At 38.8% G+C, this 11,862-nt stretch overlaps 1 protein-coding gene across 1 annotated transcript in view; it reads left to right on the top strand.

Moving 5' to 3' along the window:
• Nucleotides 1-7,047, top strand: part of LOC146480455 (GPI-anchor transamidase component PIGT-like) — a 10,690-nt gene extending 3,643 nt beyond the window's left edge. The window contains exons 5-13 of the mRNA XM_085109626.1: nt 212-299; nt 893-987; nt 2,132-2,234; nt 2,972-3,037; nt 3,307-3,345; nt 3,718-3,873; nt 5,168-5,333; nt 5,638-5,718; nt 6,044-7,047. Of these exons, the coding sequence (XP_084965752.1) occupies nt 212-299; nt 893-987; nt 2,132-2,234; nt 2,972-3,037; nt 3,307-3,345; nt 3,718-3,873; nt 5,168-5,333; nt 5,638-5,718; nt 6,044-6,335 (1,086 nt within the window). The 3' untranslated portion in view covers nt 6,336-7,047. The remainder of the gene's footprint in view (nt 1-211; nt 300-892; nt 988-2,131; nt 2,235-2,971; nt 3,038-3,306; nt 3,346-3,717; nt 3,874-5,167; nt 5,334-5,637; nt 5,719-6,043) is intronic.
• Nucleotides 7,048-11,862: the final 4,815 nt, after the last annotated feature.

The raw sequence follows: 11,862 nt of genomic DNA, 5'->3' as shown, positions 1-11,862 counted from the left end.
GAGGACAAAAGAACGAACAACAGAACAATGCTCCCTGCAGCCCTTAAAGACAATGCAGCTGCAGGTTATCAGTGTCCAGTGAAATTAGAGCTTTTGAAGGGTGCAGGTCTACTGCAAATTTCTCTTGTTTGAATTTTTCACTGCCCTATGTTGTTTCTGGCAATGTTTGAAGACTATAATAGGTCTAAAGGACTGAATGGTTTAATTTTAGGATCCCAGCTGTTCGCAGTTCTCAGTGGAGCTAGTTCAGTCACTATCTTTGGTGCTTGATCCGTTGTTGAGAGGAGGATCTAAATTTGGTAAGGCAAAACCAAGTGTTGGTACCTTATGGTTAAGTATATATTGTTAATCTAGACATATTTCTAGTTAAATAGTCATATAACCCTGTTTCTGTTTAGCAATTGAAGTGATGAGAGCATAACCATCTTATCTAGAATTTTAGATTGAATTTTCATTTTACTCAAAAGTGCCTAAAATCATTCTGCTAAATGTGCTAAATGTTTTATGGTAAAATGGGAATCTTTCCCATAATCATAGGCTTTTACTCCAAATGAACTGCAATAAAGTGAAAAGGTCTCATGGTAATGTTTCCTAAAGGAATTGAGGGCCACTTACAAAAAATCAGGGAAATCTGAGCCAAAGCAGCAATTGAAAAAACAATAAAAAAGTATCATAGGTCACTATGTTCCGATCCCTTTCATTTTCACACTATGGCATGCTACATTTATCAGGATAGGGGCTGGTTAACTTGGCAATTTTTTTGGTGTAATTTGTGTAACAGTTTTGCATTGAAACGGGTTTCATATTCACATTGCCTAGTGTAACACTCTCTTTAGAACAGCTGAAGAAAATTTGTAATTTCCTCTAAACAGTGCTCGTTGTTAAATTCTAGATTGGTCCTTCAAAAAGATGTTTGGTCGACCCATCAAGTCAGCTTGCCCACTTGCTAAAACCAGCAAAGTTTACGTCGATATTAGTGGTAACAAGGTGTGCCAATAATATATTGGTCTAATAATAAATTATTAGTCTCTGATTCTGTTAATAACTTAATAATCGTATTCTATAAATGGTTGCTTTACTGGTAATGTTGAAAGCGTTTGACTATAAAAAATTGCAGAAAAACAACTTAAAATCATTTTAAGATTTAGAAATGCCTACAAAACGACAATGTTTTGACGCTAGCTTAATGTCCTTTTCAATTCAAAAATGGTTATATGTTGAGATCTATAAATACTAAAAGAAAAAACTCATCGAAAAGTTGTAACATAAAAAAGTCCCAAGTTAAACAACAAGTTTAGCATGTATGGAGTCCCTCTGGATCTTTAAATTAGGCTTGAAATTCTTGATGAAAAGCCTTATTTTCAAAAGCTAAACAATCAAAATTAATTTACTCTGGCACTTATTTTTGTAATTTTTCGTAGTCGAATGCATTTCTACATGTAAGTCACTTCTTTTTCATAATGTTTTAAAAGCTACCATTTTTTCTCAACTAAGGCCGTGTTTAGACTAGGTGCCAGGATCTGGTTCTCAGGCCAAGGCACCAGTCTGAACAAGGCTTTTTGGGGGTACCAGAGTAAAAATCTTGACACCTTGCCTGGGCATGGGCACTGCCTCAATAGGTAGTACTGGGCACTGGTCCTTGGGAAAGGCACTGGTTTGAACATGCCCCCCTGTGACACAGTAAACAAAATAGTGGGTACTAAACAGGGCCTAAGTACACTCTCTTGACCAAGGACCTCCAGAGTGTGGAAGGACTAGGTTCCTCACTCCTCCCCCTCCCTAAAAACAGTGAGAAATAATTAAGAGAATACGAGAAGGTAGAATTCACACTAAGCTCAATAAATTATCAAGACTTGAAGGGCTTGATGCAAGTGATGTGTAATGTATGATTTACATTTGAAATCTTAGTTCTCCAAATCAGCTCAATTTTGGCTATCTACTTTTTTTTACCTTTGAAAATAAATTTGAGTAATTGGCTCAGTGTGTTTTCTTTTTCCAAACTGAACCTAACTCGGAGTAGTTTGGATTTCACAGCCTCCCTTGACCGATGTCCTTCGATCCAAACTTTTTTATGTGATCTCAGGGTAATGTGATGTTTAACAGGGATTTTTTTCATTTGTTGTTCTGATAGAGTGGTTCAGAGTTTACTTTATCTCCAGCCTTCTCTATGGTGTCAAGACAAGTGACACTGCATCATCAACAGCACTTTGCCATGTATGATGTTAAACACCTTAGTAAGTGGAACAAGTTAATACTCATCCTTCAAAATCAGCTTGACTATTTTAATTACACAGCACAGTAGATTCTCTGGGGATATTTTTTCGAAATTATACAGAATTCCCAATGTCCCTATACTTGTGTTGGTAGATCTTGCTTATAAATGTGTGTTGTCTTACACTTCATCCTAGATTTTTCAAAACAACACCCCCAAAATCACAAAATAATAATTCGCAAAGAAAATGCAAATGTTGGAAAAGAAATGAGTGTTTGGGGAGCAGGGATGGCACAGTGGTGAGAGCACTTGCTTCCCACCAATGTGACCAGGGTTTGATTTCCTGACTCGGCATCATGTGGGTTGAGTTTGTTGTTGGTTCTTATCCTTGCTCCGAGAGGTTTTTCTCCAGGTACTCTGGTTTAATTCCCTGTCCTCAAAAACCAACATTTTCAAATTCCACATTCAACCTGGGGAGTGTTCCCATTTTGAAAAGCGCATTTAATCATCTCGTCATGGAATTATGCAGTATACTAATAATTATTATTTGTTTAATTATTTATTTATCATCCCACATATTAAATGCATAATTTTTTTCTTTAGACTGACTCTCCAATGAATTTATTTCTCCAATGCAGTTGGTGGTCACAAACACATAGAACTGAGATACATTTGCGTCATATGGTAACATATAGCATTTGGTGTTTGTGACGTAACTTACAAACCTTTGTTTCTTGCTTATCATTGTTATCATTTTAGGTTTGGCAAATCCAAGTGACCCAGCTCTAAATGTGGTATTCAAATGGAAGAAAAGAGGCACTCAAAGTAATAATTTTTATTTCCCTTATTTAAACAAATAAAGCAAACGCTACTCTTTAAAAAATATTACATGTGAGGTATTTTTTCTGGTATAGAACTGTAGAGCTGTATCATGTTTTTGCCATAACATCTTACAGCAGGATACAAATTAAGTATTACCAGTAATCAATAAGTCATTGCACAGTAAATTGCCCAGATTGACATACTCTTTTCAATCACTGTTATGTTTTTCTGTTTGTTTTTTATGCTAAAAATAGAATATATCTCTTCAACAGGAATTCCCCCTCAGCTTTATGCTCAGAGATTTGTAGCTGGTAAGCAAAGAAGTGCTTTAATCACAACACTTACATACAAAAACAGCCTACTTAACACTAAAAAAATAAAGCAGAAATCATTGTTGCCTTAGACAAGAAACTTTAGTGCATGTTATCTCTTTCTGTTTAGGTGTGTAAATGAGTACTGACAAACACTGGGAAACCTAAAAAATGCTGTTGGTAACCCTGTGGCAGACTAGGGATAACATCCTGAGCTGTCATGTTTCAGGCTCTATGTGGGCTGCCTGTGGACCACCACCACCTGTGGACCTGTGGTCACCCCCCATGACATGCACATTTAAGAATCTAGGTCTCTTGTGACTTATCAAAAACAAGTGAATCATATATATGTTTGTGTTCACCTTTCTCCAGGTTATGGTCAGGAGAAAGGTGGCATCACTTCCATGCTGCACAATCGTCACCCCACAGATCCCCTGCCAGTAGTGTACTTTGCCACCTTCCCATGGTTCCTTAGAATCTTTCTTCACACCCTGACCATCAAAAGTGCTGGTAAAGATATCAAACCTGGTAAGTACAGAAATATCGTGGCTTCCATGTACATCTGCTTGTTTACATCATTGTGCTCTTTGATGACAATAAGTTTTTGAACATTGTGTTTTGTTTTTTTTTTGCCAGTTTGTTGTCTTACAATAAAACAATCCTTTATTTCCACAAACAAGCACCCTGGTAGTCTTCCTTGTGGTACTATAAAACTGCTAAAAACGACTATGTGGGAGGCTAGTACCCTGGAAGCCTGTGAGCAAGCTCTCCAACCTTGCGAACAATGAGTGAAGCAATCCTCTGGCAGTTTGCTTTGCTCACCACTTGCACCCAAATATAGGTCTCGAGTGAGGCCGCAATTGGAGAGCTTGCTTGTGGGCTAGCACCCTGGCTGCTCATTTCAAGTTTTTTCAAGTTTTATTAAGTTTTTTAAACGTTACTTACAAATGAACACCGCCTGCAAATAGCAAGGTAATCTAGGCAGGCGGTGCTAAGGACATAACGAATTACTATTTGAAGGCGTTAAAAAAAGTCAGTTTTGAATACATTATTTGTTTCAAATTTATACATACCTTTGCCTTATCAATATCATTAATCTGGCTTGAATTTTGGACCATGTTTTTTATCCTTGGCTGTAAATGTAGAGTAGATTGAACCTTGTCTTATCATGCACTATTTTTAATGTCCTACCTATCTTAGTGTAGTTTCATGACATCAAGACGGGAGTAGGGGGGTGTGGGAGCACTCCCCCATATAAGCTATATAGGTGTGTGCGGCACCAAAGGATATGGTTGGTCTGAAATAGGGTATAGATTTGAACCATTTTGGTCTGAAAGTTTGAAAACAGGTATGGATTTTACAAAAAAAAATGGATATGAATTTTAGAACCAGATCTGAAAAAGGATACAAGCGGAAAATTACATATTTTGGTCTCAAATAGGATCAGAGTTTGCTGAACCGAACGGCACACCATTACCAAGAAATCCGAGGAGAACCCCCCCCCCCCCCCCCCGGGCCACCAAGGAAAGCTTATTCAAGGAAGAACACCAGATCGAAGAAATACGGTATTTTCATCTGTGTACTGTACACAAATTAGAATTATGGAAAAGAACATTGCGGACCAGGTTCCCATAAAATTTTAAGTCCGCCAAACTCCATCTCATTTCTGCATTGCGTTAGGTTAGTGTGTACGCCATTCTCCCTTTCTTGCAAAAATGCTCTTTCTGTACCAGAACCTTTATGTGAAAAGCTGTTAGAGAGCGTTAACTGTTAAATCCCGGGACGGTATGCAAAAACCATTTTTTTTTTGTTGTGTGTGTAGACATCATTCACGTGACCCCAGCTAAAGACCGTTTGAAGCCATACACGCTGGAAATGCTGCTAACATTACCGGCCAACTCTGTGACTGAGCTGAGTATACAGTTCCACAAGGGATTCCTGAAGTGGACAGAACATCCTCCTGATGCGCATCACGGCTTCTACATCAGGTAAAAACAGTGATTTATGTAATATTCTAAGTTTGTGATATCGTTCTTGGTTCTTGTGAAATTTTCCGATTGGACAATAACAATCGGAAACTCGTCGGGAACTTTCGTGACACTGTGCGTGATTTTCGGACTCTTTCGGACTGAGGATGAGGATGGCTATCAGCAAAAAGTGGTTTAAATTCACTTGCAGTCTTGCATCAAGAAACAGGAACGTCACACATCAGGGTTTTGATTGTTTGTTTGTTATGCTTATCGTGGAGCACACTTTATGTATTCACATGCCAAATGCCTCCTTTTCTTTCAGTTCAGCTGTGATCTCCACAAAACTTCGAAGCCCACTGAATTATACTGGTCCTTCACGTCAATCATCTCTGCTGTTTCCAAGGTAACCATAAGTTTTCTATTAAAACAATAAAGAATTTAAAAAAAACGTGCGCGCTTCCACACTGTGATGGATAAAAGATGGAAAAAATGGACTGAAAGAAGAAAAGGACGAACGTATTTTTAAACATCAAGACGCGAACCGTACTGCTTACTCTGTTTCTTGCATGGGAGAGGGCAGCTGTGTAACAGGGGCTTTTGGGGAATTTAGCTCTGTAGCTGAGCGAGAGGTGCCGTGTTACCTTCCGAGATCTTTTTTTGGCCGCAACTAGGTTTCTAAAATTCTTGACTGATATTCTCAGACCAATGTCTTTCTTCTTTTTTTCTAGCATTGAAGCCGCACCAGAGGAGGAGATATTTCTTCGTCTTCACACAGAAATCCTCTTAATCACCCTCCCCACCCCCGACTTCAGTATGCCTTACAATGTCATTTGTCTGGCTTGTACTGTGGTGGCTATTGCGTTTGGTTCTTTCCACAATCTTTCCTCGCGGAGATTTGAAGCAGTGGACTCGAAGACAAACGTAGGACCTGTTGGTAAGGTTAAAGCTGCGCTTGGAAAGTTGAAAAGCAAGATATTTGGAAAGAAGGAAGAAGTTTCTGAGGAGAAGAAAGAGAACTGAAAGCCGACTGCGTTGTTTTGAACGGTAATAAATGTGAGCTTGTGTGGTTGCGAGTCATTCTCAATAGAGGTAAAGCGTTTTACTAATGGATAAAGAAACTTGCGTTGGGTCGGTTTATTGTCAACGTGGAGTTTGTTAGCTAAGTTAAATCATTTGTGGATTTGTAACGAGGTCAGGATTGAGCAAATCCTAAGTAAATCGAAACAAATTCCATCAGTCATGCGGACCTGAAAACATGCCACCGGCCGACAGCAAGAGCAGGAAAGTCGCGCGAGTCAAATCACTTTCGTCTGAACTTGATTGGCTAAGAATGTAAATGCGTTGCTCTGATTGGTCAGAGCATGTTGTACGAATTCTTGAACCCATTAGCCTCTGCGGAAAGGCTATTCTTGGTTGTGGGTGTCTCAGCTGCTGAAAATGTTCAAGACATGTATCTGGAACGAAAACAAAAAGAAAATCTCCAGAGCACTGTGAGGCAGAGTGCTTTAATAGGAGAAAATCATGAAGCCACGTGGAGATGTACGGTCACGAAACACTTTGGATTAATGGGCTGAAAGTTATAAAAAACTCAAGGAAAGATTCTTTGAGGAAAAATGGCAGTTTTTGCAAGAATAATAAGTTACCTTAGATATTTTCATCAAGCATCACTCAAATGTCGTATTTTGCCTTATTGATAGCAGGTAGACAATTAAAAATGTCTTCGTATTTTTAAGTGTTGCAACTTTCCATTACTTTAGTGCGGTCTCCGTATTTTCGAAAGACAACTGAATGCAGGGCTCGAGGCGATTTTTTGATAGCAAATGGTAATGACGAGTTTTAAACTCAGGATCTGTAAAGCCTGATACTACGCTAGTTGTTCCAACGGTAGAAATATCTCGCCTTTTGCCATTTATTGTTTCCAGTCTTAGTTAGCTCGAGCTTTTCAGGGCGGGGAGGGAGGGAAGGGGTGCTTACCTCTCCCCCCCCCCCCCCGCCCCCATGGAAGACCTGATATTCAGGGCAAATCTTTGTTTTCGTCATTTTTGCCTTTGATGGAAATTTGCGAAGATTTATTACTTTGCGGTTTGCAGTCGTTCATAGGGTTATTTGGGGAGAATGTCCCTTAACGATCCAAAAAGAACAGCTGCGTAAAAGACTAATAATTTTTGAGAGCTTCATGCAATGGTAAAAATCGCGTAAACCAGAATTCGAGAAATACCCTCAGTCTGTACCCTTACAAAGGACTATGGTGCTTACGCTATCATTTACCTCTAAGCCTACTTTTTGACTTCAATGGTAGGTGTTGGCAGGACCGTTTCGTGGAATGTGTATGTGTATTTTCAAGGGACGTTCTCGTTGTCGTTACTCCTTACTTTCTTGGTTCCTTAAGGTCCGTAATAAAACAGGCAGAAACTTTGAGTATCAAGTAGTATCAAGTACAGTTTGCGGATGAATCCTCCAACCACTCCACCCCCACTTCGTTCACTCCCAAAGGGGCGAGTGAGTGAGTTGTTGAAGAAAATTTAAATTTCAAATCATGGCTCATCTTTTATGCATTTCACAATCACACCTCATTTGCAAAGTATTCAAGAAGACACGCGGTTTAAGCAATGGCCGAAAAATAGTAGTGCGCGTTTCCCTTCAGTGGTGTATATAATCTGAAAAGGCGTCCGAGATTTGCTGGATGATGGCGGTTGGAAAGGCCATGGTGTGTTACGTAAACCGAAGGTAAGCGAGTGTCTTGCTGTTTATATCGTCCCGGGTAATCTGCGCAAGAAAATCAGAATCCGTCGTCATTTTTGTAAGATAAACTTTAAGCGCCGACCTCATTTAGTAATTAACGATGTTGAAATATCTAGTTCACCATTCTCCCCGAAAACTGTGCGGAAAGATTTCCGCACAGCCCTATATATTAATAATTATACATGCATCACTGTCATACTCACTCTCTTCGAAAAACGGCAAGCGTGAATAGAGTTTGAGTTACAAAATGTATATATAGTTAATGTATGGGTCTGTACGGAAATCTTGCCCTGTGTTTAGCTCAGTTTTTATGTGACTATGGAGGAAAAACTCTTCATTTAATTGAACAGTTTACCTTTCTTACTCCCAGAACCAAATCCCAAGTCGTATTGTGAAGTTCTAATAGCTGTAATTATAAGTCCGAAGATAAAACCGTATTCTTGAGTGAAACGATTCAAATGAAAGTTCTTCAGTAGCTCTTTCCTGTAGTCCTGTTTGTTTTTTAGTATTTTATTTTGTTTGGTTGTACATTTGATCGCTCTGGAGTGTGCAAGGGATCAGAGATAGAATACGTGTCCTTTGCCCTCACAGAAACACCCCACACCAATAGGCTGTACACTTGCAATCGTTTTCCTTTTTCGTGTAGTTTAGAGGTGAAACTGTGTGGACGTATAGGCTGGATAATGGAGACAAGCGATGAATACAACGCTATTAAAGGTAAGGTTTTACTAAAAAAAAAGCATTATTTCGAAGAACGTTTTGAGATTTTTATTTGAACAGAAATATGATACAGGACGACCGTAACGAACGATGCTCCAGACGTTTAAAACACCGTTCAAAAGCTTCAAGTTTCAAGTTGTATTAAGTTTTTTTAAACGTTACTTAAAAATGAACACCGTCTGCAAATAGCGAGCTAATCTAGGCAGACGGTGTTAAGGACATACATAAACGAATTACTATTTGAAGGCGTTAAAAAAGTCAGTTTTGAATACATTATTTGTCGAAAGAGTAAAAAGTAATGTACGGGGATTGCTCAGCATCGAGTAGGATCAATAGTTGAATAAAATGAAAGGAATGTATCAGACTTCTTAATTTATTTAATTTTATAAGCTTCGCGTATAACATGATACAGAAAAATAAAGGAATAAGTATAATAAATGCGAAATTAGGCAGGGATACCACAACAGCGATAAGCCAATTACAGTGGTCCCAGAGTTGAAAAATATTAAAAAAAAAAAAAAAAACAGGAAGCATCCGAGCCTGTGTGCTGCCGTCGGTGGTACTCGCAGTGAAACAGGATAGAAACCTCCTGCGCGCGAGGCTCATAGATGCCAGGTTTCTGGAGGAAATTAACCATAACGTTGACTCTTTGAACAGTTTTCTGAAGCAAAACCAAAAGCTTGGCATTGTAATGCAAGTAATATTTTCGTACAATATTCACGCAAGTAAGGTCGACCATGTTTTTCTGCCTTTGTTCCAGATTACAATGTATTCATCCTTAAGAGACAGCGGGGAAAACTGGTCATGGGGAAGAAAAGACAAGAGAAGACCTCGCAGACAGGGTTTAAGGTAGAGAGGTGGAAATAGCAAATGACAGATTGAACAGTTTACAAAACCAGTGTTTGCTTTGTTACCCGGCCTTTGACTGCAAGCGAGGCTGAAGATGATTTCGCTTTTTTACAAACCTCAGTGCTTTTCAAATGTTAATGCAAACTAGGTAACATAAGAACAACATGATTTTCACACGAAAAAAGTGAAGTTTGTATCAAAACCAAGTCCTTAAGCCTCGTTTGCACTCGAACGTCTAGCAAAGGAGAACAATAGGGTTCTATTAGAATCTAATTTGCTCATCTATTTCACGGGTTTTTTGAACCATCTCAAACTTGAAGCTGAATTATCGTTGTTGCTCGGTAAGCGTTTTGACGAGTTTGTGGCACCTTATGGGCACAGTAAGGGTGTATTCAATTGGTCGCATTCCAGAATTACCAAAAATGTACCACGCAGCATTTGGACTTGTCGGAGTAACCGTTTAAATTTGAATATCGTACGTGAGGAGTAGTTTACACGCCTTTTCGGAATACCTAAAACAAGACATTTCATTTACTTCTATTCTGGAACACACAGTTGATCGAACACGATCTTAGGTTTTTATTTTACAGACTCAAAAGTTAGGGCCACTTTCTACAGCATAATAGACAGCACCACAATCAGTGTAGTAATTCTCAGTAGCTTTTACTCTATTAGTCACAGTTTTCAATGGATTTCTAAGACTGACTTGAGAAACGCGCACAGCGTAATAAACAGCACCAAAAGGAAGAACTACCAAACAGCCTTCATTTGACTAACACGACAGCAAAGTACCACTCAGTGGCTTTCACTTCAATGATCACACTTCCGGATTTTCGCCTACAGACTTAAAAGTTAGAACCACTTTGTTGAACATAACAAACATTGGAAAGTACTTCTCAGCAGCTTCCATTTGAATGGTTACACTTTAGGATTTCGTCCACAAACGCAAACGTTAGAACCAGCTTGTACACCGTAATAAGCAATGGCATAAGAAAGTACTGCTCGATACCTTTAAAATAGCAGCCTATAGTAGAAAAGTGTTAAGCGTTCTCTTGAGTGAACAAACTTTTAAGGATTTAGTCTACAAACTCAAACGTGAGAACCACCTAGGATGAAAAACAAACAAACAAACAAACAAAAACAAACTGCTCAGGATTTCATCCACAGACTCAAAAGTTAGAACCACCTTGTACAGCATAATTAATAAACAGCGCCACAGGAAAGAACTGTTCAGTAGCTTTCACTTGAATGGTTACACTTTAGGATTTCATCTTCAGACTCTTAAGCTAGAACCACCTTGTATGGCATAATAAACAGCGCCACACGAGAGATAGAACCACTTGGGAAGAAAAACAAACAAAAACAAACTGCAACGTAGCTTTCACTTGAATGGTCACACTTTAGGATTTCATCCACAGACCCGAAAGTCGGAACCCCATCGCACCTCCTAAGGTTTTCCTCTGGGAGTGAGTCGATTGATAGGAAGTTTTATCGAGCAGCAGTGATACCTTGCAACGGAAAACTAACCTGGTTTTGCTAATTATTGCAGTTTAGGACAATTTGTTTTTCAAATCGGCGTTAGACTTTTCCGAAGTCAGCGCAAAGAAAATCTGTAATACCAGCTAATTTTCCATTATTGTCGTTCCTTGGCTGATTTTATGCCTTTTTTTCAATGATAATTATTCATCTCAATTGATTTGAAGATGAGCTACAGGCAACAGATATTTTATAATATTTTATTACATATTTGAGCGTTGTGAATCGAGCATGACCTTCTGATCGTTGAGTCGGCTTTGTTTTTCAGTTTTCGTTGTAGAAATTCACTGTACTTGACATTGGTCCGCTGAAGAAGGGCTAAGCCCAAAACGTAAGGATTTTTCTTCAACCATTATTTGGCACGTTGATTTTCCTATCACCTAGATACCATAAATATAAAACGCGTTTGACCGGTAAAAAACACTCTTATTTCCAATGACCGACAATCTAATCAAAATCCGTATTCAGAAGGAGGTCAGACTCGGCTAACAACACTTGAATAATTGCTCGATGTAAACATGAAATTGGGCAAGCAACGGGGGTCGATTCTCTTGCTTTCATTTTCTCTTAAATTAAGGAACATCAGGATCATTTTGCGGTTGATTAAAAAAAATCTATTTCAAATTGCTGACAAATTTCGGTACCCTGCTAGCAGAGCGTTTCTTCCTGGCAAGTCTTTTAGCATGTACGAAGTCGTTCG

This window comes from Pavona decussata, unplaced genomic scaffold (assembly GCF_977016875.1).
Source record: "Pavona decussata unplaced genomic scaffold, jaPavDecu1.1 SCAFFOLD_53, whole genome shotgun sequence".
NCBI lineage: Eukaryota > Metazoa > Cnidaria > Anthozoa > Scleractinia > Agariciidae > Pavona > Pavona decussata.
The sequence above is the reverse complement of the archived record's forward strand: the minus strand, read 5'-3'. Positions and strand labels throughout refer to the sequence as shown.